This window comes from Fusarium oxysporum, chromosome 3, assembly GCF_000149955.1.
Source record: "Fusarium oxysporum f. sp. lycopersici 4287 chromosome 3, whole genome shotgun sequence".
In the NCBI taxonomy this organism is placed as follows: Eukaryota; Fungi; Ascomycota; class Sordariomycetes; order Hypocreales; family Nectriaceae; genus Fusarium; species Fusarium oxysporum.
Window position 1 is genome coordinate 2,219,484 of NC_030988.1, and position 27,757 is coordinate 2,247,240.

The 27,757-nt window shown below is 47.0% G+C and overlaps 6 protein-coding genes across 6 annotated transcripts; 2 read left to right on the forward strand and 4 right to left on the reverse strand.

Annotated features, from left to right (window-relative positions):
* Nucleotides 1-2,121: 2,121 nt before the first annotated feature.
* On the reverse strand, nucleotides 2,122-3,345 carry FOXG_06474 (uncharacterized protein; the record flags this gene model as incomplete). Its single annotated transcript, XM_018385164.1, has 2 exons — nucleotides 2,122-2,613; nucleotides 2,665-3,345. The coding sequence occupies 2 exons, from the start codon at nucleotides 3,343-3,345 to the stop codon at nucleotides 2,122-2,124; spliced, it is 1,173 nt and encodes a 390-aa protein (XP_018242383.1).
* Nucleotides 3,346-4,842: 1,497 nt separating this feature from the next.
* FOXG_06475 (uncharacterized protein) lies at nucleotides 4,843-6,193 on the reverse strand (the record flags this gene model as incomplete). The annotated part of the gene is made up of 4 exons (XM_018385165.1): nucleotides 4,843-4,991; nucleotides 5,052-5,454; nucleotides 5,508-5,736; nucleotides 5,796-6,193. The coding sequence occupies 4 exons, from the start codon at nucleotides 6,191-6,193 to the stop codon at nucleotides 4,843-4,845; spliced, it is 1,179 nt and encodes a 392-aa protein (XP_018242384.1).
* Nucleotides 6,194-7,264: 1,071 nt separating this feature from the next.
* FOXG_06476 (uncharacterized protein) lies at nucleotides 7,265-10,003 on the forward strand. Its single transcript, XM_018385166.1, has 4 exons — nucleotides 7,265-8,126; nucleotides 8,176-8,217; nucleotides 8,268-9,417; nucleotides 9,466-10,003. Exons 1-4 carry the CDS (start codon nucleotides 7,789-7,791, stop codon nucleotides 9,637-9,639), a joined length of 1,704 nt encoding a protein of 567 aa, XP_018242385.1. The 5' UTR covers nucleotides 7,265-7,788; the 3' UTR covers nucleotides 9,640-10,003.
* A 2,535-nt stretch (nucleotides 10,004-12,538) lies between these two features.
* FOXG_19271 (uncharacterized protein) lies at nucleotides 12,539-13,405 on the reverse strand. The gene has a single exon (XM_018399467.1). The coding sequence runs from the start codon at nucleotides 13,057-13,059 to the stop codon at nucleotides 12,580-12,582; it is 480 nt and encodes a 159-aa protein (XP_018242386.1). The 5' UTR covers nucleotides 13,060-13,405; the 3' UTR covers nucleotides 12,539-12,579.
* Nucleotides 13,406-14,670: 1,265 nt separating this feature from the next.
* Nucleotides 14,671-15,502, forward strand: FOXG_19272 (uncharacterized protein; the record flags this gene model as incomplete). The annotated part of the gene is made up of 4 exons (XM_018399468.1): nucleotides 14,671-14,955; nucleotides 15,040-15,225; nucleotides 15,293-15,372; nucleotides 15,433-15,502. 4 exons carry the CDS (start codon nucleotides 14,671-14,673, stop codon nucleotides 15,500-15,502), a joined length of 621 nt encoding a protein of 206 aa, XP_018242387.1.
* Nucleotides 15,503-25,283: 9,781 nt separating this feature from the next.
* On the reverse strand, nucleotides 25,284-27,737 carry FOXG_06477 (uncharacterized protein; the record flags this gene model as incomplete). The annotated part of the gene is made up of 6 exons (XM_018385167.1): nucleotides 25,284-26,676; nucleotides 26,724-26,801; nucleotides 26,856-26,928; nucleotides 26,987-27,118; nucleotides 27,166-27,439; nucleotides 27,529-27,737. The coding sequence occupies 6 exons, from the start codon at nucleotides 27,735-27,737 to the stop codon at nucleotides 26,033-26,035; spliced, it is 1,410 nt and encodes a 469-aa protein (XP_018242388.1). The 3' UTR covers nucleotides 25,284-26,032.
* Nucleotides 27,738-27,757: the final 20 nt, after the last annotated feature.

The following is a 27,757-nucleotide window of genomic DNA, read 5'->3' on the forward strand; positions in this document are numbered from 1 at the left end:
ATCGTATACAGACGCAGCCAGGATAACGTCCACTAGCATGTCCAGTCACTCTTCGTCTGCGGCCCGATCGGCAACTCCAGCACCGGTGTTCTGCACAGTCAACACATCTAGTGTTCCTAAAGACCTCATTGTATTGTTTATATTGCGCGGTAGTGCTTGGTGAAAATATATTTTTGTAAAACTTTATTGAGCTGAGAATTATTCACGGGTTAATATCTCTAGATGATTGTATCTAGGACTTTGAATTTTTAATCTAAGACTTTCAGACTAACAGTCTGAATCCTGAAGGAGAGGGGGACTCCCGGATCTTCCAACAGCTATAAGATCGCTGACAAGCATCCGGGATGAATGGATGGCTACGTGCTTTCTAAACAACGTCTACTGCTGTTACCTATCAGCACATTGTTCCCATGGTTTAGAACCGTTATACAATGGAATTTTTAATGTCATCAAAGGTGCGTATCGGAAAGAACTCCAAATGCTGGCTAGTTTGACCGATTCTGTGCCGGTTGACAAAGTCAACTTTATTCGGGCATATCCGAAAGCCAGGGAGGCGGCCATGAGGAAGGAGATTATCTTATCCGGCTGGAGATATACTGGAAATTCGCCTCTCAGCCGTCAAAAAGCTTTAACACATCCGGAAATTCAACCGGACAAAGAAAAACTGCAGGAACAGTTCCAGACACCAAGCCCTCCTCCACTGCACTCAGATGATACCCCGAAAACGAGCCGGCAAGTGAGGGATATGGCCAAACACCGAAGCCGACCGACCAGGTGGAAGCACAGTAAGATCAAAAAGGGCTTAGAAGCTTCAGAGATGAAGGTGGACGTTCAGAATGAGCGAATTGCTGGCCTCGAAAAGCAGGTGGCCCAGGTGCGGCGAGGTAGTAAAAGGAAGGCGATACCGAACCGGAACCGACGATTTATGACTCTAGCAGAAGCTCTAGCGACTGGGGAAGCTCTTCCTGATTCAACAGAGGCAGAAATAGAGTTGGGTGTAGACGAGGAGGTCGAGTCGGTGATTGGCGTGGGTGTCGGATCAGAGGACGAAAGTGATGACTTTATGGTCGTAACAAAGCACTGGCAGCGCACACGGAGCGATTGAGAGGCTAAAACAAACCACGCAGACAGTAAAATTTGAAGAATTTTCTAGAAACTTTCTCCAAAACCTAATTTAATAATTGAGAATGGGGCCTATTTTTGTAGATATTAAAATTTGGATGTTGTATGGGAGGAGCGAAATTTTGTTTATGCATTAGGTGGTCTTGGATGGTAGTAAGGTGGGAGCACCGGTACCTTGCTTTAGAAGGGAATTGCGTAATAAAAAAAGTCCCTCTCCTTTCCGTCTTCATCTTGGCGTCTATCTACATTTCGTCTACATCGGTAGATAGATTCCCCACCATGATTCTGTATCGTGGTGAAGTGGCCGAGTTGTGTGAAGAACATGATCTGGATTCCGCAATTCAAGGGTCCGAAGGAGTTTCGTGGGTCCCTTTCTAGATTCAAAGAGAGCTTGTGATCATCCCCGGGGTGTGTCGTAGGACGCGACACATCAAGCGAGAGAGCGTACCTGTGCTCGTCATGGGCAGCAAATCAGGACGCGCACCCCAGGCTCGACCCAGAGCCCAAGGGATTTCAAAAGCTCTGGATTCCGTATTTACCGCGCTGAACGAGAGGCTGTATTGTTTACCTGGCAACGGCAGAGTTGCGTAGGCCCCGAGAAACACCAGAACTGGGAAGAACGTGGCCTGCTCTGGGGATTCAAATCTAGTTGAGATCAGTTGATGTGCTCGATTGGCGGCCAAGATTGTTCTCGCGTACTCTATCACAAGTTTCTTTCTTGTGGAGATGATTCTCAGACTACAGGCTTCAACCCCATGCTGTCGGTGTCATTTTGAAGACCAAGCACGGATGGTTTAGTTTAGAGTTGTTAAGGCGAAGAGCTTCATACCCCGCACGGACGAAAACTGTGTACGTCGTCAAACTACTGCTGGTAACTGGTACAGTAGATGTAGCTGGACTGCTCATGGGTCAAGTCTTTGGGGACCGTGTGTGAGCCTCATGGTTGATATGCTTCTTCGGGTTTCGAGCGGATCGACATCGCTTCAAGTTATAGTTTCCTTAACAATTTTGCATAGTGGAGGCCGCATGCATTGCACAACGTCCTCCCTCCATCAGGTCCGCGTCGCCATTCAGGGGTGTCGATTCGGTCGCAGCTATGGCATCCGCCAGGTGGAACCGCACGCTGCCAACGTTCACGTGAGCTTTGTCTTGTTTTCCTCGCGTGACGGGCCTTACCCTTTGTCGCTTCTTGACCTCCGTCATACCATACTGGGGCTTCATTGCATCTCTGTGACTAGGCACGTCGTGCTCCTCTTCGTTGGGGCCCTTCAACTTGGCTCCTTCACAAGTTCGCTCGTTCTGAATTGATGTTTGCACCAAGTCTCTCACTTGTTCCAGAGAACGCTTAATGATGTCAATGTTGCTGAGCATGTCGCTAACTTCCTGTTCCGTCGGCAGTCTTTCGGGGATGAGGTGAGCTCCGTGCTGCTCACCAGCAGTTCGGCTGTACGCTTCGACAAAGTTAAAAAGCATGCGGGATGAGGACCCAATCTAATGATAGTCAGCATTAACGACCGTGCATACTCGCTTAGTTCGACTTACTCGGCTCAAGGAATCTTGATAGCTCCAGTTCTCAAAGTATATCCTGACCGTAGCATCATATAGAGCTCGGGTAGCATAATCGGCTTCTTCAGCGTGAGGAGGTGCCCTTGGATCACAAAGACCTGGGACATGAGTAGGAACCGCGTGCCTGGGATAGCTCATACAAGCGGGCAGAGGCATCTGGCGAGGAGATAGTTGACCGGGTTGGTAGGCAGCTGGAGCCGGAGGCGGAAGTGGCGGAGGAGAATGCGCATACACTCCGTTGAGGGAATGATGAAGCTCAGGAGGCTTCTGCTGTTCAGGACGGCGGTGTTGAGTAAGGATCTCTGGCTTAGCTGAGAACCTCTGGCGGCGGTCAGAAACAGGAGACGGTAGCGGCCGGTTGGTGAAAGGAGGCCCAGGGGTATGCGAGAAGGCGGGAAGAGCATCCTGTCGGGGAGGAAAAGGTGAAACCGTGTGCCGTGGCTGCAGAGAGAAGTGCTTCTCAGCCTCGGGGAACGATCTAGAAGCGGGACCGAAAGGCGATGGAAGACTGAGCCCCAGCTGAATGCTAGACGGAGGTCTAGGAGGATAATGGCCTGGTTTGGTTCCCTGAATGGCCTCAGGGACCGGAGGAAGCGATTGGCGGTTCGAAGGTTCATGATCGTCGGCCGGCTTCCGGAATTCCACAAAAGAAATCATGTCGAGGGAGCTGGCACTAGATGAAAAATGGGGATAATTTGAGGAGAAAGATGGCTGAAATATGACGTCTCGAGACGATCCCTTTAAGATAGGACGAGTGCTGTTGGTGACGCTAGTGCGAGTGGTACGGTTCGGGTAGTTGGTGGGGTTGTCCAGAGTCAGCAGAATGGCGGCTGTACGAACAAGGTGTTTTTAACATGGAAGGGACAGACATATACATGAGAGGAGGCAGTGTTGGAAGACTTGATGGTTCCCCCTGAACTTCAGGATTAAGGTTCAAGATTAAAATTAAAGTTTGATGTCCTAAAACTCAAATCGTAGGATCTAGGACTCAAGGACTCAAGTCCTAGAAAGAATCAGTCGAAGATATAAGGCCTCAAAGGTCCTTCCGACTGCAAGGAGAGAATAATAACACTTAATTATCAACTGCATCAGCATCCATGCGTGATCCAACAACATAATCAGTCGGTCATTAACCGTTCATCATTCCAGAGGCTGAACGCCACATATCGAATGTCGCCAGGTCAGAGCTTTCAGCGGCATAAGTGTGATCATACTTACGCAGCAGGACACTGTACTTGCAGCACTCAGCCAGACCTGACACGTGAATTATCACTGATATGCAACTTGAATAGTAAATAATTGGTTAATGCAACAAGACACTGCCTATGTCCTAGACTGGTTTTGTCGATTGACTGATGGCTACGCACGAATTTATGACGGTGTGATGAGCTTGGTGTGAGTCTAATCTTGGCAGATGCAAATGCCACGTCGATGTCAGTTATGTATTGTACATAATGAGGCGTGCGATCGTTATAGCAGTGATACTGCAGTCGGACCAAGTATAAAGAGATTCCTGGGACTTAGAGCGGGGAAACAGCTCAACCAAGAATATATACGCATTCCATAAGACACATTAGCAAATCAGGGCTCGTGACATCGACAAGCAGGCCACGACGAGGGACTTGGGTTTATTAGAGAAGGACTGGTATCATCCGCTTCCGCTCAATCTTCCCCCGGTCATATGCTATCTACTTGCAACTCACGCGAAACTCGATACCATTTTATTCGGGTTAACACGGCCCTAATAAGGCCATACCAACTTCAAAACAACATTTAGTAACTTCATCACCTTGGCAGTTATAGATTTAATCTACTCCCGCAATGACGCTCTCCACGTCAACCCTCAGGGCGGCCAATCTCACCTCTCCGAGGAAGGCTCTGACTGGCTCTGGGCTATTATGGCCTGCTTCAGCCTCGCCTTCGTTCGTCGACCCTGTGAATCCTTGCGCCGCAAAGTTTCTCGCTAACCACACGACCTACAGCTCGTCTACTATGCCCTTAGCTTCCGGCTGCCTTGGCTGTCCAATTGGGCACTAGTCTTCCTGAGCAGCAGCGCTGCCCTCAAATCAAACAAATCAAATCCGGGGTCATATTTCAGAAATTTGATAGTCCGCGATGCTGGATTTGTTGACCGCTTGTTTGATTGGATTTGATTCATTGGCAGTGCTGCTGAACACTAGCATCCGCCATCTCGAGATCGGCTTTGACTTGCGCAGCCCATCGCACTCGCTCTTCCACAATGCTGCTATCTGGAACAACGGCGTAAATCTCGAGCATATGATGCCTTGCTCTTGTACCGAAGACTGATTGTTGTATCGGCTCTTGTCAAGAATGTCACGTGTGATATGAGAAGATCAAGCCACCTCCAAGTGCATCAGAACAGTGTCTGGCAAGAACTTTTATCGTTTTCGTTGTTAGTTTCTTGACATTTAGGGTGAAGACCCGACCATATGATGGCCAAGTAACTAATTTTTCATTGTTTTGGAGCATCTTGGCAACTGTGGTTTCCTGGGTAGCCTCCATGACGCATTTCCCCGCTCCTGCGATATTCTTAATCCAGAAGCGCCCCTCTTCTTTGTTCTTTCCGTGCCAGTTGGCGATTATTCCAAAAACCACTCCTTGGCCTGGCATTTGCATAATCGCTGGCTGGAGCTGAAGGCAAATTGGAAGCATTTGAGTGGAGAGCAGCCCTTCGTAATGTTGAGTGTATGAAGTCAGGGCAGCTTCCAAATTACTCGATTCATATATAATAGTAGAAGAAAGAATCTGAGCCGAATCGAGTTAGCAAGGGACCCTATTTACACAGTTGAATGACTCACTTTGTCAATTGGATAAACCTTGATAGTGAGCTCGACAATAATGCCGAGTGATCCACCCCCGCCTCTGATGCCAACAAGCAACTCTCCATCAGCAGTCTGGATCTCTCCGCGAGCCTTGACGATCTTAGCACCAGTGATCTGATCAACTCCCAGGCCGTAATGTGACGTCAATGGTCCATAGCCACCAAGAGTACTCCATCCAGTGTATCCTACAGAGGCGATAGTCCCCCTTGATTATTTAATTAGCATTGGCAAGAGAGGCAGCTTGTTAGCAGTCTAGGTACTCACACCGGCGTAGTTAATCCCTCTTCGCCTAAAACTTTGGCCACCTGGCCAGTCAGGATACCTCCTCCAACCTTTGCGCTCTGTTTATCTTTAGAGATGGCAACCCCATTAATATCTCGCATATCGATCACAAGTGTTTTATTGACAAGCGTGCGGGCTGCGCAATCATGCCCCCCCGATCGTACACTGAACTTGACATTATTCCTAATGCAGAATTGAAGCACTGCGGCAACTTCATCTGCATTTTGCGGTTTAACGATACCGAGAGTTTTAACTGGCTTCTCAATGAAGCATTGTTCAACTTGTTTGTAGTCAGATGAGTCGGGTTGGTAAAACTTGGCTTGTGTATGAGCTAAGTGAGCCTTCAGCTTAGCAAACAAATTCGATGTTTCAACAGCCATTGTGAAGAGACTTTGAGTTAAATGTTTCTTAAAAACCCAAGGTGAGAGACGTTAGTCGTACGTTCCGGCAGCAATTTATCTAGTTTGAAATTATGCTATTAGGTAGTCACTGGAGCGCCTTAATTCGCCGCATTCGCGCTATACATAGTTTGTGCTGTAAAGCACATTTGTGGATACGTGACGAAAGTATCCTTGGATAGAGGTGAGTTTACGGTCGTCGCGAAGCCAATAGCTATCTCGGTGGCCTGAGGCACAGCAGCCAGCTACCAACCAAACATGGAGTGGATAGTTGGAAGGATCGTTTGTTCGGCTATGCATTTGTAAGCCTTGTGTCTTGCCGATAGCAGCTAAAGCATTAGCGTTAGGCGCATAGCAAAATTGCGTCACTCGAGGACACGGAAATCCTGATTTCAGTTCTTGGCATTTGTTTTGGGCTTGAGCTGCACCCTGCAACAGGAACTGGGTTTGGATTCAAAATCAAGAATTCTATTTAATATTACTCTTATAATTGTCATGCAGATATTTAAGTAGTGGTGGTATTATTCAAAATGACTGGACGATTAATCTCACGAGGCCAGTGGCTGCGCTAAGTTATTTCCCTGCTGCTCCAAGAGTGTCCCACCTTGGTCAGGAAGATGGAACAAACCCCAGTCTAACCCTCTTACCGCCTTGCCCAGACTAGGTACCAATACTCTGATAGGTTGGCTAAGCGGGGTTGGCTTCTGTTAGATTGGCGGCTGGGAATTGTCAGATACGCGAGTAGGGTTAATATCCAATTAAAATAGGGTTAATTTTCACACTTGAGGATCAATCTAGTCCCCAGGAGCTTCTGTCTCTGTTCTTCTTTTTCTGTTCTTCTTCTCTTACGTGTTTTCCCCGCTACCCGGTATTGATATATCCGGGGACCCACAAAATACATGTTTCTTTTATCGAGGCACTATCACTAACCCAACAGGAATGGGCTCCACTTCTCTTATTGCAATATTATTCTTGTATCCAAAGAGGGGTTTCACCCCTCTTTGGCAGACTGATCAAAGAATCAAGTCGACGATCAATAACATCACAACATTCTGGTCCACACTTGGATACACTCACTCCATTGTATTCGTGCGTATCTAACCGCTTCTGGTTCTTCCCAAGCTTTAAAGCGCGGCGCATCTAGCAAGAAAAGGGCATGGTCTGGTGAAGGTAGGACTTAGCCCAGCTAGCCAAGCATATGAACCCCACCCTATCCAAGGCAGCTCATTCATTGGCCGGTACATATAGCCCTCCAAACGATCGTTCATCTACTTCCTAAATTAAGTATAATAGGCCGCTGTGTGAATATCACGGCCTCACTAAAACATTGACATGAGATCTATTCCAAGTTTCCATACTACCAGATCAGCGTCACTTCATTTCAGTTACTGGAAAACCGGTGAAGATGCTGCGTCATTCTCCTCCCGCCAAGGATAGTTCAACGGCTGCTTGAGCTAGGCTGTGCATAGCCACTGAGTTCAGAAATGAAGCTTAAAGAGCTTGCGATTTCCCCTACATTTTGACATAGTCTCTCCAGAGCCATTTCTTCTACATCAAACCTTTACAACAATCTTATCATGCTTCGACTCACTGCAATAAGCTTTCTCCTTCTTATACCACTAAGCCTAGCAATCGTGCTACCACGCAACGACAATGTCGATGGCCTGGACTGGAAGCCGTGCGACCTGCCCTTCCCCAAGTCGCGCCAAGAGCAGATCAAAGAAGCCATCGACTGCGCGACAATCAAAGTTCCCCTCGACTACACGAATCCAAAGTCCGGCGGAGAGATTGATCTCCAGCTGATCAAGGTTAATGCAACCAGGCAGCCTGCTAGGGCTAGTGTTATCTTTAACCCCGGTGGTCCTGGGTCTTCTGGTATTGAAGAGGTCGCAGTTCTTGGTCCTATGTATCGAGAGTAAGTTGCTTAAGCACTTTATTGTGCTACATAATTCTAATGTCTGTAGTATTCTAGGTGGCAGCTTCAACGTTATTGGCTTTGATGCACGGTAGGTTCTAGTCGTCTTCAGCAAGCAACAGTAAGCTCATAAAGATCCAGAGGCACAGGACGTACGATCCCCTTCTCCTGCGCAGTCAGAAACAAGACCGCCGACTCAGACTCGGGCAGCCTGTCCCGGCGCAACCCCTATTCACAATTACCTAACCCTCAGGTTGATGCCTACAATATTCTCAAACATCAGACTTGGCACGGTGCCAAAGAGTACTTTAAGGGTTGCTATGAGAACCATAAAGACACCGGCCGCTTTTATGGAACCACCTTTGTTGCTAAAGATCTGCTCGCCATCGTCGATGCCTTAAAAGAGGATGGTCTCCTACGATTCTGGGGCCGCTCGTATAGCACCATTCTCGGACAGACCTTTGCAGCCATGTTCCCTGAACGCATTGGTCATTTGCTCCTGGATTCTGTCGTCGAGCCTGATGGATACTACCGCGGTAATTGGGCTAGTGCTACACGCGATACGGAATCTGCACTGTTCCACTTTTTCGAGCAGTGTATTGACGCTGATGTAGAAGTTTGCCCGCTGGCTAACTTCACCGGCACTAAAACCACGGCCGAGAGCCTGATGAGCCAACTTTCCGATGTTCTTCAGAAGCTTAAGGATGATCCTATCATGGTGCCAAAAGAGCTCCAGGCCCCGCGGGTCTTCTGGTTTAGCCCTGGAAAGTGGGATCTATCACTCTTCATTAAAAGTGTGATCCAAGCCAATTTGTATAGCCCCGCCAAGTTCTTACGTCTCAGCTCGATACTTGGCCCGGTACTTGTTGGGAACTTTAGCAGCCTGATTGGACCTGAAGCTATCGAAATCCAAGCTCAAGCCGCCAAAGAGGCACCAGAGAAGCAGAAAGAGGATGGATTACCATGGAACCTAGGTGTCGACGCTTTCCACGCAATCGCATGTTCCGATTCCAAGTATAGAGCAGAGAAACCCGAAGATATGTACTCACTGCTTCAGGCTCAGGTGGCACAGGGCTCTTTCGCGGATTCTATCAGCGGCAAGTTCTGGCCTTGTGCGCAGTGGCCTTTCACCGCGGCCGAAACATACGGTGGCAGCTTTGACCAAATTAATACTAAGAACCCCATTCTTCTTGTGAATGGCAAATGGGATCCTGTCACGCCTCTGAGTGGTGCTTGGGACGTATCTTCGCGCTTCGGTGAAAGCAGACTTCTGGTCCACGAGGGTGCCGGCGTAAGTTGAAACTCCCTCCCTTCCTGCTCTCAAACTAACACCATATAGCATGGGTTCCAGAATGGAGTATCCAAGTGCACGAACGAAGTTGTGCAGAGGTATTTTGAAAAGGATGAGCTTCCGAAGCTCGGCATGGTTTGCAAAGCCGATAGGAATGCTTTTGAACAGGCCGTTGGCGATGCCAATGCAAAGGTCTTTCGGGCAATGCATGGTGGAGAATGAGATTCCTATAAAAGGTTTGAAGCAGTCGGAAATATAACTATATTTTAATATATTAGGACGTTCAGTATCTTCGCTTGATGTGGTTATAGTAAGTTGGCTGGCTAGGCGGTAAAATAATGATATCCTAGCAGGTTACGATATCGACGATTTATGTGGAGTTGTTGAACAGGCAATAGGTGTTACGTGCAAGCTGGGGTACTTTAAGATTACATCCAAAAAGGTAAAACCTTGAAGGGGCAGAATAAAAACAGAACACGACATGAATGTACCAATCTGGATCAATGGACTGAATACACGCAATGTCTGACAGGAGTCTCACCTCTAGTAAAATTGTAACAAGACAATAGGGCATATGATGCCAGGATATATACCTAATATTGGAATTTGTTTTACTTAGGAAGATGCTAGAAGAGAATATGAAACGCTATTACTTAAAGAGCAGCAAGCCCTGCCTCATTTGCGCATAGATACTATAGAGATTATTTCTTTAGATCCATTATTATAGTCTATTCTCCATCGGTCCTCTTATCCTTCATACTTGCCGGCACGTCAGGTCCCTTAATAAATCCTCGAGTAAGAATACTTAAAGAGCGCAGAGGTCAATCAGCAGTACTTCCAGAGCTTGAACAGATTCATGATCGTTGGCTGAGTAAAGCACATTTACAGCTCAATGACCTTGAGAAGGATGTCGAAGATTAGATGATTCTGTGAGTTCCTTTTCAATTAGGTCGTAACGTATATGATAAGCGAGTGCACCAACCAAGCGAGTGCACCAAAAATCTCCCAATCTCTCCTCTTCACATCTAATTAACTACTCCTCAACCATTAAATATGCCACAATCAAATAATGAAGCTAACATGCTTCTCGCTCTTCGAGCCCTTCAAAATGACCCGAAACTGGGTCTCCGACCCGCCGCAAGGTTGTACCAGGTGGATTATTATGCCCTTCGTCGCCGACAGAAAGGCATCCAGTCTCGACGCGATACCATTCCTAACTCACGCAGATTATCTGATCTAGAAGAGCAGATCATTGTTCAGTTCATTCTTGACCTGGATTCACGAGGATTTCCCCCCGCGACTGCGTGGTGTTGAAGAAATGGCCAACCGACTGCTCGCCGACCGCGACGCGTCACCTGTTGGCAAGCGCTGGGCTTCCAACTTCGTCAGGCGACAACTAGACCTCAAGGCGCGTTCTTTTCGTAAATACGATTATCAGAGGGCCAAATGCGAAGATCCAACTATTATCCGCGATTGGTTTAGGCTCGTGGAGAATACAATCGCGAAATATGGTATCAGCCTCGCTGATATCTATAACTTTGACGAGACCGGCTTTATGATGGGCGTTATTGCAAGCGGAATGGTTATCACAGGCGTAGAAAAACGTGGAAAGGTGAATTCAGTGCAGCCTGGAAACCGAGAGTGGGTTACAGTGATTCAGGCGATCAATGCGGAAGGCTGGGCCATCGCGCCGTTTATCGTCGTTGCGGGCCAATATCACCTCGCCAGCTGGTACCAAGAAAGCAATCTCCCCGGGGATTGGGCTATTGCGACAACTCAAAATGGCTGGACCGATAATGAGACTGGTCTTGAGTGGCTCAAGCACTTTGATCAATGCACAAAAACCCGATCAACTGGTCGCTATCGTCTTCTAATCCTCGATGGACACGAAAGTCACCACTCGGTTGACTTTGAAAAATATTGCGAAGAGAACCACATCATTACGCTATGTATGCCGCCTCATTCATCTCATCTACTTCAACCTCTTGATGTCGGGTGCTTTGGGCCGCTCAAAAGGGCATATGGTCGAGAAATAGAGCATCTGATTAGGTGCTCTCTAACCCATGTTCCAAAGACGGACTTCTTTCCGGCATTTTATGCCGCCCACCAAGCCGCTATAACTGAAAGTAATATCGGGGGGGGGGCTTAGAGGGTCCGGGCTTGTTCCTTTAGACCCGGAAAGTGTTATATCGAAGCTTGATGTGCAGCTACGAACTCCAACGCCAATCGAGGAGGAGGCTAGCCTTCCCGACCTTTGGGTGCCCAAGACGGCAAAGACTGTCCTCGAGGCCACTTCTCAGTCTGAATACCTTGAAAGACGAATCAGAAGGCACCAGTACAGCTCTCCAGCATCTATTGTTAACGCGCTCAAGTCATCTTCTAAGGGAACGAAGGCGATAATGCATCAGATAGCATTATTAGAGTGTGAGAATCAGATCCTTCGACAGGCAAATGAGACTCTTAGCAAAAGGCGCAGAGCAAAAAAAAAAAGCCGCCTACGTAATGGAGGAAAGATGACTGTAGGTGAGGGTATGGATGTAATTGATCAGAAAGACGTTGATACGCAGATGGTGGCCGAATTATCGAGAAGTGGTGGTAGGGGAAGGACAGAGCTGGCGAGAGAAAGGCGCTGTAGAACCTGTGGAAAGACTGGACATAATACAAGAACAAGTCAGATAGCTGTACGAATATCTGAAGAAGAGTATAGAGATTAGTTTCAATTACTTAGATGCTTTGCTGTGATTTTAAGCTCTATTCTGTCTTGATAGTGGGAATTTCTGGTGCACTCGCTTGGTTGGTGCACTCGCTTATTATATACGTTAGATGTAATGTTGAGAAATGTTTATCCCGCACGCTTATCATGTACGTTACTCTATAAGTTATATATATACGTATATTGAAGCTGTAGATATGAGTTTATTGGTTACCTTCTCACGATCAACGATAGTCTACCTCTTGCAAGACCATAGATCGCGCTTTGAAGAGCAGCCTTTTTTTTTTTTCCATATTTTATATTATTATATATGCTTAATGTCGTGGACTAATTGCTCTTAAAACCATCTGATAGTCCCGAATAAAATCAAATTCCTTCTAAGACCATACGATTACGATAATAAGATTTTCATGCTGTACCCTTACTATAAATCGCTCGCCTTATGTCCGTCATGATACGTGATAGCCATCTCTTCTCTTTTTCAGTATAACCTCAATCTTTCCTTCCAACTCAAGGATTCGATTTCTTGCCATATCCAATATTTGTCCTCTGCTTAGAACCTGGCCAAGATTGGCTGCGATATCCCTGTCAGCAAGGCTCCGTGCCTGTGCCGCTGGCAGAACTTCGAGGAGCCTTTCAAACTGCGCCTTGAGTCGGGCACGGTAATGTTTCTCGACAAAGTTATGGCTTTTTCGGGCGTGTTCTTGATTGCTGGGAGCTGCGCTACAACGTTTTCGGTTCTTTGATTTGCGCGATGCTGATCGAAGTTGACGTTGAAGTTGAACGTCGGGAACATGAAGTGAAATATTCTTGCTAAGGGGTTGTTGATTCGATGGGTTGCTCGCCTCCTCAGGACGAGTCAAAGGCCCATTCGGCTCTCTCCTCGGAGGCTCTGTGTCAGCCTCGTGGCAGATATAGTGAAGGTTCATCTCAAGACTTGGTTGGCAGGCCACAGAGCAATGGGCTTGCAATAAATCAGAAAGTCCGGATGACCCGAATGTGTTGATAAAATTATAAGAAGCCACATACTTATGGACACAAGCCAAATATACAAAGTGCCGTAATCTCTACATAAAGTGGTATCAACTTGAGCGTATCGTCGGGTGACAACAACTAACAAAACAAGTTGACCAATAAAAAACGCGCGAGATCCATGTGGCGTTATCCCTGGCGAATTGCAAGGGTGGCGTCCAGTAAAACTGCTCGGAGGGAGGTCCGATAGCTAGTCAATTTGAAAAAGCACGTCATGATCACGACGAACACCCCAGCTTCCTTGTATTTTGCGCTTGAAAGAAGATACTGTATAGTGAAGAGAGAGGTCAAGAAAGGGTTTCTGGAATATGTTGAAGTCGCACTCTCCCACTCGCAAACCTGTCTTGTAGACAGACTATAGACTGCTGTTAGTCAACTCCTGATGGCGGGTGATTTCACAAGTTGAAAAGAATAACCACGCAAAGAGGCTGAACAAGAGACTAAACTAGAAAATTAGCATATCTCGATCCCCTTGGAACCGCCTGCAGACAATGTTTCCGATAGTAGTCGGCCTGCCTCTACTGCCTCATGATACCCAGCGAACATGACCCGATCATTTTCAGCAGAGCCTGTTGAGCCCAAGCCAAAGGGTGTGTTATGCTTTTCCTTCATTGACTGTTAGTATTGCTTCATTTGTCCCGCGTCGTCGAGTGTCATCTTTGCTTGTGATCGTGATGGCCCACCATCAAGTACATCTTGCGAACGAAAACGCCTCACCTGCACTCGAGGAACTATTTGCAAGTTCTAGGTACTTGACAAACAATTCCTGGATGGATGCTAAGCTACTGACCTGGCCCGTGAGTACGCTCTACATAATCACCCACCATGCGGGGACCTATTCCTCTATACAACTCTCAAAGGCTGTAAGGAATGTATATATAATTCGGTTCTTAACGTATACGCATAAAGAAGCCGGGTAAGGAATGGGAATTGCACAGGGAAGGAGGAACATACCGATGACAGAATTACAGCAAAAACATGTTGCAAAGGAATCTGTCGGTTGCGTGATGTTATGTGTGTCTTTGCATGCCACACCAACCAAGATTCTTTGCACCAGAATAGGGAATAGTCAAACAACCCTGAATTACGGCTGCCAGCAGTCAATGACTCATCATAACACTGGCACTTTAAAGTTTTAGCTGAGGAACAGTCCAGACCCGTTATCAGAACATGCTGACTTCTGTCCTAAACTTTAATTCCACTCCTCTCGCTAATCTGTCAAGTACAATTCTGTAGCGATTATTGCCGTCTGCCATATCGATAATGTACAGACTCCTCCTCTGCTTCGTAGGAACCCCGGGGACATGTGGCCACCATGAGACACTGTTGCGTAATGATGATATCAGATGCAGAAATTAACCAGTTGCCTCGTAAGTATATACACCACAGTTCTCCTTGCACTTCGTCTTAATCTGAGCAGCAAACTCATTTAGCTGTACCTACCACATAACGGTTGCAAACTGAAGTGACCTACATCATCTTCTCAATCACTCCTGCTACATTCCAAAATGGTAGGAACTGGTGTTGCACATAAAGTTATTTCCATTCTTCTCCGTCTTGGCGAGCTTGCCTCCGCTATAATCGTCCTAGGAATTCTCTCGCGCTTCTGTTACCTTATCAGCATCGCGGAGGTGTATGCCGATGGACGGATCATCTATGGCATCGTTGTTGCGTGCCTTGGTATCATCTACTCCTTCATTTTCTGTCCGCCATTTAAGAATATGTTCTTGGGATTTCCCTTTGACTTTGTAATGTTTGTGATGTGGCTCGTGGCATACTGCCTGCTTCAGACTGTATGGCTCCCCTCTTCCATTTTCATATCACCGCATAACTAAGACCATATACTAATCATGCGCAATGTTCGTTTTATTTTATAGAGAACTGGTGGTCACGCTTGCTCTGTAGGTTGGTATTACGACTATTGGGGCTACTATTGGGGTCGTTTCTGGCGAGTCGGGCCCATTGGGACAGTTACCATCAACGGGGCGGGTTGCGGGTCGTGGAAGACGGTCCTGGCCTTTTCATTTATCGCATGGTTCCTCCATCTTCTGAGTGGGATCCTTGTGGGTCATTTCCATGAATTCGTTCCTGTTTTTAAACACTCGGAAAACCTAACGCAACAATCTCTAGGGGGTATACGTCTTCCGTACTTATATTAGGATCGATGAGACAAAGCGCGAAATCAGGCGTCAGGCTGAAAAACTTACCAAGTAAGTACTCTTGAAACGTGGTGGCATTTGGACGGTAGACTAATGGTTCCTGCACTAAAGGGGTGATTCTCGAGCGCACGGCTACAACCAGAGAGCTGAAGAGGAGAATGGCGCGACGAACAATGTCTAGATTATGATGCCTACTACTTCGGTCTAGCCTGGGTGAGAGCGCGCGGATGAATTCGCCCACAAGAAGAGCAACAACCTGCAACATCCAAGTTTGTTTTGTGTTTGGCGGATAATACCATAACCAGATCATAGTCAAAACTTTGAAAAGAGTAGAGAGTACAGCAGGTTGAATCAATAGCGTAGTATACTGAGGTGGCTCCGACATAGGAAGATCATAAGCTCGAGAGCCATCGTGACAACATATATGATTCTTTTTAATCTCTGATTAATCAAGTAAAACATACAGCAACATGACATTGACTACCAGGTAACTCCTACCGCCACCACAACGGGTGCTGAGTGCCCTACGCCACTGACAATGATTTGCTCCGGCTCGTATGTACCCGGAATTGTTGAGTTTGTCGCACCATTCCAATAGGACCTCGAGAAGCAGTCTACGCGTTTGGATAGTGTCTTCGTACCTGTGCGTACCAAGCTGCGTGCCAACACCGCGCAGCCTACGCAGGCGGGCCAGTCTGAGTCCACCGTGACATTGCCCATGGTTGCGATGTTTGTAGCCGTTGCTAACAATGTAGTTCCGCTCAGTATCACTGTATTTGAGGTCAAAGATTGCGAAGTTGGACCCATATATATACAGCGCATGGGGTTGGTAAACAATCATTGGTCCTGAGTTATTGGAGTGTGTGTTGCAACCGAAGAAGGTCGGACGCTTGTTGAGACCGAGATTAATATACGTATTCTGACCAGGGATTTTCGGGGATTTGCTATTCTGTGTTGAGGCGCCCTCCTTGGAACCCTGATACGTTGCAACGACGGCTGTGCCGTCCGGCCAGTGAGTCGTAGTGTCAGCGGAGCCGTCAACAGTACTGAAGACATCTATTTGACGTTCAGCTAAGGGCAGTGGATGCAAGGGAATGTTTTGCAAGTCGTCACTACTATCGGCGAGCGTAAGAATTGTAATTTTTGCATTTGAGCTGTTCCCGGGGTTGTATTTATAGATGGGAATGGGCCATTCGGTGTTGTTTATATTGCGCAGGGGAACTGAATGAATATATATAACGTGGTCGATAAGCGAGTGTCACAAAAATCTCAACCTCTTGACTTTAAATCGCTTTAAAACCGCCATAAACCATCTAATCAATTAAAACTACTCACTATACTCTTCTCTTGGGGTCTCAATCACTACCCGACAGGTCCTTGCATTATGCCCGGCCTTGCCGCATACACCGCAACGCCGACCACCCGGGCGCTCCGACCTTCCTTGAGCACCATTTCTAGATCATTCGGCCACTACCTGCGCATCAACATCCAACTGATCAATTACTTGCGATGCTTCCTGTACCGTCATTGCCCCTCCTTTCTGTAGTCTAGTCCTTTTTGCCCTTCGGCGCCGGCTTAGTATCTTATTTGCTTGTTCAAGATCCTTTAACCTAGCCTCTACTAAGGCTAGCCGATGTAGAGCGGCCTTTGTTGCTTTAGTACTAGAGTTTAAAGCTTCAACTATTGACTCTGGGGAGCTGCTTTTATGACTTCCGATTCGCCTTTCGAGGTATTCAGATTGAGATTGAGCCTCAGTTGCTGTCTTTGGGGTCTTTGAACCCCATGGGGTCGAAGGTTTAGCAGCCTCCCCGGGAGGCGTTGGAGTCCGTAGCTGCACATCAAGCTTTGAGATTACATTTTCCGGGTTAAAAGGAGCAAGTCCAGCTCCTCTAAAACCTCCCCGGATATTTCTTTCAGTAAAAGTAGCTTTAAATGCAGTATAGAAGGCAGAAAAGAACTCGTTCTTAGAAATATGGGTTATAGAGCATTTAATCAGATGCTCTATTTCTCGACCATAAGCCTGTTTTAGCGGCCCAAAGCACCCAACATCAATGGGTTGAAGTAAGTGAGGTGCATGAGCAGGAATACATAGCGTAATGATCTTGTTCTCCTTATAATACCTCTCGAAATCGGCAGAGTGGTGGCTTTTGTGACTGTCAAGGATCAGAAGACGATAGGGACCAGTTGATCGGTTAGTTTTAAACCGATCAAAGTGCTTTAGCCAATTAAGACCCAGCTCGTTATTTGTCCATCCATTTTGGCTCGTTGCAATAACCCAATCACCTGGGAGGTTGCATTCTCGGTACCAATTCGCAAGGTGATATTGGCCTGCACCAATGATAGACGGCGCGATCGATTGGCCTTCCGCATTAATCGCCTGGATCACAGTAATCCATTCCCGGTTTCCAGGCTGCACTGATTTTGGTCTTCCTTGCCTTTCTGAACCGGTGACAACCATTCCGGCCATAATAACGCCCACCATAAAGCCTGTCTCATCAAAGTTCCAGATATCATCTGATCGGATACCATACTTCGCGATTGTGTTCTGTATAAGCCTGAACCAGCCACGAATAATAGTCGGATCTTCGCATTTGACTCTCTGAGAGTCATATCTCCGAAATATACGCATCTTTAGCTCTGGTTGTCACTTTATGAAGTTATGAGCCCAGCGCTTGCCAACAGGTGACGCGTCGCGGTCTATAAGCAGAGAATTGGCCATTTCTTCCACAAAACACAATCGCGAAGGAAATCCTCGCGAATCTAGGCCAAGGACGAATCGAATTATTATCTGTTCTTCTAGATCAGATAGTTTCCGTGAGTTTGGGATGGAATCGCGTCGTGATTGAATGCCATGTTGACGACGATGTAAGGTACGGTAATGGACTTTATAGATAGTTGCAGCGCGTCGGATACTTAATTTGGGGTCATTTTGAAGGGCCTGAAGTGCAAGAAGAATTCTAGCTTCATCTGAGGGTTGTGACATATTTGGTGGTTGAAAAGTATCTGATCAAATGGACATGATGTAAATTGAGGGTTCTTTGTGACACCCGCTTATCAACCACGTTATATATATACGTTATATTAAATTTGTGGTTAATTATGAGATAAATGTTCTTCTCGGGTTTATATATCTAAATTATTTCATCTAGGACTTTTGAACTCTAATTCTAGGACATTCAGACTAACAGTCTGAATCCTGAAGGAATTGAGGGCCCCCGGTTTTTCCAAAGTATGTCGTGTCATATTAACCGAGGTTGTGGTTTATTAGACGCCCTATATCGTTAGTATTGGGTGATCCACTGATGAGGGAAACAGGGACATTCTCTGCATAAGCACTACCAACGCCATTGAAGGCTGAGAAGGCGCCTACGCTATAGCTGGTTATGCAAACGCCAAGTCCCTTGCCACGAGCGTAGCCTTCGGCAGCTAAGGAGCAGCTCAGCTCATTCGTGCAGCCGACTCCGGCCAGGGATGGATGAGCCTCAAGTTTCTCAAGGAGGATGAGGTTATAAGTCCCTAGAACGATACAATGATGACGGATGCCAATCTGCACAAGTCTTGCGGCGAGATAATCACCTCCTGTGGAAGGTGACATGGAAGAAGAATGCGAGCTCGTTGAGCCAAGAGCAGTGAGGATGCATTAGTCGCCGGATAATGTTTTTCCTCGATTAAAAGTTGACTGAGAAACTCGGCCGACGCAGTTGCACTGAGCTGCCCTAAAATTCACTCGCCAATAGACGTTTTTTCCATGGATACTGTCTGCATATTAACAAAGAGACAATGCTTGAGTTTGATCATAAGGAAATACTATCATCAACTAACTGACTCTAATCAGCCTATCAGCATTACCAAGTGAGAAAACTTTGGTGATTTGACCGTTTCGTGTCATTGGTTTGTGTCGTATTGGAAGCGTATTTGCGTACTGGCAGAGTACAGCTAAAGAAACACGTTTTATCCTCCGTTGTAGCTCCCCTCACGAGCTTCGGAAGTCTAGTCACTTATTGCCACCTTAACGATCAAGCCACAATGATGATCAGATTATTAAAGTCGCGCATAAAAATGTATCGTCTCGGCCGCAACAACAGCTGAAAATGAATAGATGACCAGATCATCTCAGTATAATGAGTGTTGTATTCGCTGATTGCATTTGACGATAATACACTTCGTGCGGAAGTTGCGTGTGTGATATGCAAAATTAACTTCTTATATTAACTATCGGAAGCAGCATACAAGGCGTAGCATCACATGTAAGTCATTCCTTCAGTCACTTCGACTGTTGGATTGCAAGGACTTGCCGATGCCACGTAACCGAATCCACGCATCCTGATTTAAGGTAATTTAACTGTAGTGTTCCGCTGTTTCTTACGTTCAAAGCTCTACGTAGCCGAGACTGTATGATCCGTCTAAAGCCTGGAATGACGTGTGCCACATGTCAGAACACCTGACTGCCAATGTAAAATGAACGGCTCAATTTTATCATGTTATCAGAGAATGAGCCCATGTTATTGTAAACGCAAAATAAACATTTGTTTGAGGATCTTTGAATAGTCAGCCTGGTTGTACAAGATTGTATCTAATGAATTGCATGCCATAACCTTGATGCAACACAACGCTTATTACTGCCCAGCGACTTCTTCCAGCGTACGAGATCTTGATCTCTGCATGCTACTATCGATTGAACGGTATGGTTGGATTGTATTGCTAAACACTGGACCTCTATGTAATCAGATCAAAAAGTTGTCAAGCTGAAATAATCTGATAACTTTATCCAATACGTTGTCGAGATAGATGAAGGTTACAGTTTTAAAAACAAAACGCTATTTCCTGCATAATAAGGTATCATGCATAATATCTGGAAAAAACTTCTTCTCTCAGTTTCGACACGTTAAACCTGCATTATGACTCAGCCATCAACCAACCTTATTATTCAGTTGCAGCGTCCTTGGGTATACAACGACTCCTCATTCTTCAATGCCAGTCAACCACTGTCAAGCTGAACTAACATCATATTCAAATAGACTACTTCCAACTACGAAGAGGCTCCAGCCTATCGAGACGCAATCTGCACTACCACCTATTTCTTTTAGTCGAATCGACTCTCTCCCTCAATCGTTTCGCTGACGCCTCTATAGCGGCCTGCTCCTGATCATCCAGAGACAATTGAATCGTATGCAGAATCACTTTTCTTCCAACGACCGCGGGCATGCTCAAACAACACTTGAACTGGCCCTGAAAATGGCTGACAGGACTGACTTCACGTTTGTCCAAGGGGATGGAGCAACATATGTTTGCCGTGGTGGAGCCAATTCCGAACTGAGCCGATCCTTTACCTATGATTATATTTTGAGATCGGTGCTTGCAGATACCCTCGACTTTGATACGATCAACATTGTTCAACATATTTACTTCGGAAGTTGGCAATGCACCAACCGTTGCTGCTGACGATGCAACGACTTGGTCTTCTCCATGAACACCAACTATGAAAGCGTCTATGGACGAGGCGGCGACCTTAAAGAGGATTGATTAGCACACAACGGGGCGTGAAGAGTGAATGCTGTTGTCGTAAGAACTTACCGAACCTCAAGACGCTACCATTCCGCAGAGTCGAGCAGTATCTAAGGAAGTTCCCGAACCTATTACTTGTGACGCTGGAAGCCCGGAGATCTCCTTAGCGAGAGATGTCAGTAGATCAACGGGATTTGCGATTAGAAGCAAGATAGCATCAGTTCGGAAAGGCTTCATTGCGTCAATTACTGTTCGAACCATCGAGGTACTCCGAGAAGTGTATTCGACTGCGGTTTGGCCTACCATGCACCACCACCCTTTCGCCACGCAAAGAAAAAAAAACACCACCAAAACTCAACTATTTTACTTACACGGCGTTTGGCCAGAATAACCGTAATCTATAAAAACCCGTGTATTATAATACAAAAATGATGCCCCTTTACCTCAGTGGTTTTTTTTACTAGCCTTTCTGACCGCGTCTTGCGCTGCGGCTGTATGATTTCTTCTCTCACTTCAATCACCGACCCAGCCTCCGAATCCGACCCTGACTCCTCCGACGAGATATAACTCACCACAAAATCCTTTTTTCCGCTTCCCGTCCCTGTAATCACTTCTTCAGATGATAGAGCTTCATTGAGAGCCATAAACCATTTGCTAGGATTGGGGACAGCCTTCCTTTTCCTACCTATCTTTAGACGGGCCAGTTCCTCCTCCAAGCTAGCAATCTTCATGCTATGTGCCATTAATGCCTGCTGCTGGGTCTCGAACCCCTTTGCTATCATGTTATACCGCCTCCGCGTCTTTGGTGTCTTGTTCAGCCCCAGATCGCGAATCTGGCGGCTGGTTTTTGGCGTGTCATCCGACCCAAAATATGAGGCCCGCTCCGGCGTCCTCCTCGGGCTTTTTTTTGGTCTATCCTCTTGGATCTCCGGGTGCCGCAGTGCTTTAGATCGCGAGATGGGCCAATTTCCAGTGTCCCTCCAGCCGGAGAGTATGTTATTCTTTGTCATTCCCATTTCACGAGCTTTGGCGTAGGCTCGGATGAAATTCACCTTGTCTATCGGAGCAGAATCGGTCAAGCAAGCGAACTTTGCCAGCTCTCGACGATATGCAGCTTTGTATGCGTTAAATACTCCATTGTCTAATGGTTGGAATCCGTGGGAGCAGTGTGCTGGAAGATAGCAACAGTAAACGCTGTTCAAAAAGCACTTGGCCATCCATTCATGCTTCTCTCGGTTAGCAGTAGTTTTTTCCCGCAGCGAGTAAAGTACATGCCGTTGCATGGCTGCCGTGGCCATCCAGGATGATTAATCTGGCATCAGACTCGTCAGCAGGCTTTGTCTGGAGTAAATACACCCTGTCAAGCCATTCAACGCCGATGTGGTTGTCCGTCCACCTGTGGGGCGAAGTTATGTAGTACCAGTCTGCTATCTTCCTGAATTCTTCAAGAATCACTGTTTCTGGAGTTCTTTCCCCTTGAATATTATCCCAGGAGTCAAGACGCGGCCTTCAGCTGTGATGGCTTCGATAAATGAGGTCTAATTTCGAGTCTGTGGTCCCTTGAGAAGAGCCTTCCGCTTCGGATCCGCGCTTCCAATCACCAGGCTGTCCAGCCCTAACGAAGAAGGTTTAGTGAGCCAAATTTGAATAATATAGTTATAGGAGAAACGGAGACTTACCGAAGGCGGACATAATACCTCCTTCGTCGACGTGAACGGTGTTCTCAGGCTTGATCCAGCCGTATTGGCCTTCCCTGATATCAAAGTACCAATGAACGGCTTTGGGTATGAAAGAGTCGAACCTACTGGCTTCCTGACGTCTACCCATCTTGGGCTTAAGGTAGGAGCGCTGCTGAATGAATCTGGCCACCCAGTTGTGTCCTAATTCGCGCTGGTCGCCTTGCTGTCTCAGCAAGCCCATGGCGCAAGCGCGAATCTAGCTGTGGGACGGAGCATATCCCAGAGACTCTTGACGAAGAATCCAGGAAGCCAGCTTGTCCTCCTGATTCTTTGAAAGCCGTTGGTGAGGCTCAACCTGCTCGCTTACGGCCGTCTGGCCGTCGAGTCTGTCGATTAGGGTCATTCGAGGCACTCCCCGTCGCTGAGCCGCTTGACAGGGCGAAAAGCCACTATCTGTGACATCCAAAATAGCCCTAGCCATGTCATCTTCCGTGTAATCCCAACGAGGCCGCGATAAAGATATTTTGAACAAGTTGCAAGAAGCTAGCAGCAGATGTGTCGGAGATGGGAGGGAGGAAATTAAAGATTTAAGTGGTGAATTTTCCTTAGCCTGCCGCGCATACATCGAGTGCCCTGGTCAGCTAAACAATACTGAGGCCGAAAGTTTCAATCAATTCTATACCCGATTGGATCAATCTCTTGTAAAACAGCCATTGTTTTGGCTAAATTGTGTATAAATGAAAGTGGTGAGCTTTGGTGGTGAAATTATTTTTTTGCGTGGCGAAAGGGTGGTGGTGCATGGTATAAGAAACAGAATGAGATATGCATCACAAAAACTACAGATCAGGAGTATACAAATTTTCACCTCGTACCTAATAAGTGCTTGGATGAGGCTGTGATGACCACGATGTCACTCTTAGACGCCTCTCGGTTCGTGGCAGACCGTACTCGCGTGCGACTATTAGTACCATGCATTACCCACCTACCGGCAGCACCCACCTACTGGCAAGCAAAAAAAAAGTTTCCCCATACAAAATGCCCAATTTCACTTACACAGTATTTGACCAGAATTGAAGCTATTAGTATAGAATAATTTCTGTTGTATCAGAAAATTCATTCAGTCTGATATCGTCACATTGCTTTTTTGATTACGTATGCAGCATGGTCGCACGGGACTAATGTAAAATTTGTCAAAACATCTCCTTTGACACCCAGCCTCCCCGACGCTCCTTCCAATGTTCCCGATGCCAGCCCCTAATAATCGCCTTTAAAATTGCCACACGTGTCTTATACAGAGGATGAAGTTGCTGAAGCAATGTTAGATGTCACGGATAACGGCCTCTCGCTTAACAAATCCGCCCAGAAACGTGAGATCCCTCGGTCGACTCTCGGGGACCGATTAAGAGGCCTACCGTCAAGGTCAGAGGTCACACAGCCTGCCCAGCTGTTATCCAAAACTGAAGAGTTTAGATTAGTCGCATGGATACTTCGGCAAGAGGCCTTGGGCTATGCTCCCTCTCACAGTCAAGTTCGCGCCACCGTCAATGCCCTCCTACGACAACAAGGAAGGGTAAAGCCTGTCGGTATACATTGGCTAGCCAGGTTCATGAAACGACATCCATCCATAATGACAAAGATAGGAAAACGCCAGGAGGCGTCGAGGTTCAATTGCTTTACCCCGACCGCTGTCAATTGGTACTTTGATATCCGGGAGAGAGAGTATGGCTGGATCAAGCCCGAGAACACAGTTAACGTTGATGAAGGCGGTATAATGGCCGGATTTGGCGAGTATCTATCGTTTTGACCAAGAGTTCAGCTAATCTATTGCGAATCTAGGCTTGGATTCTTTGGTTGTCGGCAGTAGTGATCCCAGGAAGAAGGTCTTCCTCAAAGGCTCCCAGTCCCGCACTTGGACTAGCTTTATCGAGGCCGTCACGGCAACTGGCCGTCTTCTGAAACCGGGGATTATCTTCAAAGGTAAAGAATTTCAGCAACAGTGGTTTATCGATGAGCTCAAGGAGGTGGCCGACTGGTATTATATCACGTCCGACAACGGCTGGACAGACAACCATATCGCAATTGAGTGGCTCAGAGAGGTGTATCTTCCCCAAACACAACCGGAAGATGAGTCCGATGCGAGGCTCATTATATTAGATGGTCATCGAAGCCATGTGTCTGTGAGTATCTGCCTGTCCTGAACCTCCTGAACCAAAAGTGCCGCTGACCCTAAATCCAGGATGAGTGGATGGCTATGTGTTTCTTGAGCAACGTATATTGTTGTTACTTGCCAGACCATTGCTCCCACGGCCTACAGCCGCTGGACAATGGCGTATTCAATGCCTCCAAGGCTGCCTATCACAAAGAACTCCGAAAGTTGACAAGCCTGGCTGATTCTGCCCCAGTAGATAAGGTCAACTTCATCAAGGCTTATGCCAAAGCCAGGGAGGTGGGTATGACGAAGAAAAACATCTTTTCGGGCTGCAGAGTGACTGGAAACTGGCCAATTTCACGCCGGAAAGCCCTCATACATCCTGAGATCCAGCCAGACAAGAAGGAAATGACGCCCGCAGCAGACAGCCATAGAGACGGGCAAGTCGACTCTGATAATACGCCGAAGACCAGCCGTCATATTAGGGATCTAGGAAATAACAAAAGCCCTACAACAAGAAGGCGGTATTCTATAATATCGAAATGTTTTGAAGCGCAAGAGTCAAAGATCGCTTCGCTAAGCTCTAGAGTAGCTAGTCTAGAGGAGGAAGTCGAGCGGTTGAGTAGAGGCAAGAAGAGAAAGGCGATACCGAATCCCAACAAGAAGTTCATGAAATTAGCCGAGACACTAGTGGCAGATGAAGCTATTTCTAGCCCAACCCAGGCAACTAAGGAGACAGAGGCTGTTGAGGAACTGATCGAGGTGGGAGGAGCGGAAGAGGATGAGGGCTCAAATTCGGAGGCGGAAGAGTTACCTGTCGCACGCACCCGCGCAGGCCGCACAGTTAAAAAACCAAAAGAATATTGAAATTCATTCGCATTCCAATTGAATGAAAGGAATCAATTTGTTTTTCGTAATTTGGTGACTCTTGGTAAGGGGGTTGAAAAGTAGCAGTTTGTATGGGTTGACTTTTTTTTGCTTACCGGTAGGTGGGTGTTACTGGTGGGTGGGTACTGCATTGTACGCCTTTGTGAGGAGGGCGGTCGTTTTCTGGCACCAAGTAAGAACCCAGCTTTATGAACACCGAAGCCTTGCTCAGCCGCTCTGGCCAGACATCCTCCTTGATATGGAAGGTGTCTAAATCGACAGGACCAGCAATGGATACATGTGCTGAAGAGCTTGGCCAACCGTGACCATTTGTCTTCTTGATCAGAAGGCGTAGAAACGTCATGTATTGAGCCTTAGGCGCACCATCTTCGAAGCTATTGACAAAGAATGCGGCCTTGCTGATTAAAGGCTCGCTCTACTAGACACTTCAGAGAATAAGGCGCTGAAGTCCCGAAAAGGCGCTGCACTAGATCACCGTAATCACTTCCTATCAGAAGTGCGTTGCCACTAAATCCCTAGCAGCCCGAATCGTATATTCAACAGTCTCAAAGCTGTTTAGTCCAGAAGTGAAGTACGTGTGATCTTTTCCTTGGAGATCATTAAACCTCTCATACCAACCATCCGCCAACGCCTCGGGACCCAGATGAGGGAAATAGTCGATCTGTCCACTGAATGCGCGTATGTCTGCAGCAACCAGCTTTGTGCTATCAGCATAAACGTTTTCCAAGTCTTTGTTAATCTTGCTCAAATCACGAATAAGATGCCTCTTGACTCGGGTGACGCTGGGGTGCGCAGGGTCATCTGCCGAGTAAACGTTGACGATGCTGGACTCTGGATGCAACCGGGTCAGGTATACAGGTTGACCTTCTGCTTTGAAAGGATCGAGAGGGTCTGGAAGCTCTTGGGAGACGGTCAGGTTGTCGCCAAGGTTGCTCATGCGGACGACTGATGCGAAATAGCTGTTGACGCCAACTTGTGCAAAAAGAGTTCGTTCAGCAGCCGAAAGCACCAGTTCTGATTTCTTTAGAGCTCGAGATGTGGGAGGGAACGCGATGATGACGTCCGAGCAGAGCTGTGTCTTTGTATGCCGCCCTTTAGTACTGCGGTATCGAATGCTTGGCTGGGGACTTCGATCTATATGAATCAGCTTTTATTGTAGTACTAGGTAATGGAACACATACTGATGCGCTGAATCTTGACACCAAGAAGAATTGATCCCTTGATGGTCTTGGATACATGTTTGAAGACCTCAAAAAAGTCTGCGTAGAGTTAGCCATTGCATGCGGCATGTCACTTGCTAGGTGGGAGGTTACCGGTTTTGAAAGGCTGCATCGTTCCAATAAAACTCGCAATAATATCTGACGCAAAGAACTGCAGGAAGTAGAGCTGTGATTTTGGTAAATTATGCAGTCAAAGCAGTAGGTGGACAGGATATGTAGCTCACTATTGGGATCTGAGTATAGTCGCCGTATCCGTAGTTCCCAGCACCGCGGTTGATAACAGAAGCTATGATGGGAAAATTGTTCGAGAGAAGCCATTCTTTAGCAGGAACAGTAAACTCTTTAGGGACCCCATTCTGCAAGCTCAGGTTAATACCGTGCTGTAATCTGCGGGCAACAACACCAACGAACTCGCCTTGTAGCCGGGAACTCCAATAGGAGCAAAGTCGTTCTGCCAAAGACCAGCATATCGCGTCAGCTCCTCCTGTAAGGCCTGGATAGCAGCAGGAGTTGACGCCTGCGTCAAAGCCGCAGATCCAGTCTTTGGGTCGTAATCATAGGTGTATGCAGGGTCAAACGTGTCGAAGCCGACTCCCGAGGAATTAACGACTCTGAAAGTCTCTGCAAAGCTCGGGCTTTCCGTGAAGAGCACAGCGCCGAGGGGGAAGTATTGACCGCTTTAGAAACCAGTCCATCAGTTGACAAATTCCAAGACGACGACCACCTACTGGCACAAGCCCGCAGGGTGCGAGAAGGGTGGACTTACTCTTCATAATGTGACTGGCACATGCCACCAACAGTATCGCGCTTCTCAAACATGACCGTCTTGTAACCCTTATCCTCGAGCGCCTTTGCCGCCGTAAGGCCGGATACGCCGGCGCCGACAATACAAATCGGGGGTTGAGGCTTTGAAGTAGCCGCTGCATTGGACAGCGATGCCAATATCGCTATCAACGAAAACAGCCTAATGGTCATGGTGTCAGATTGTTCAAGAA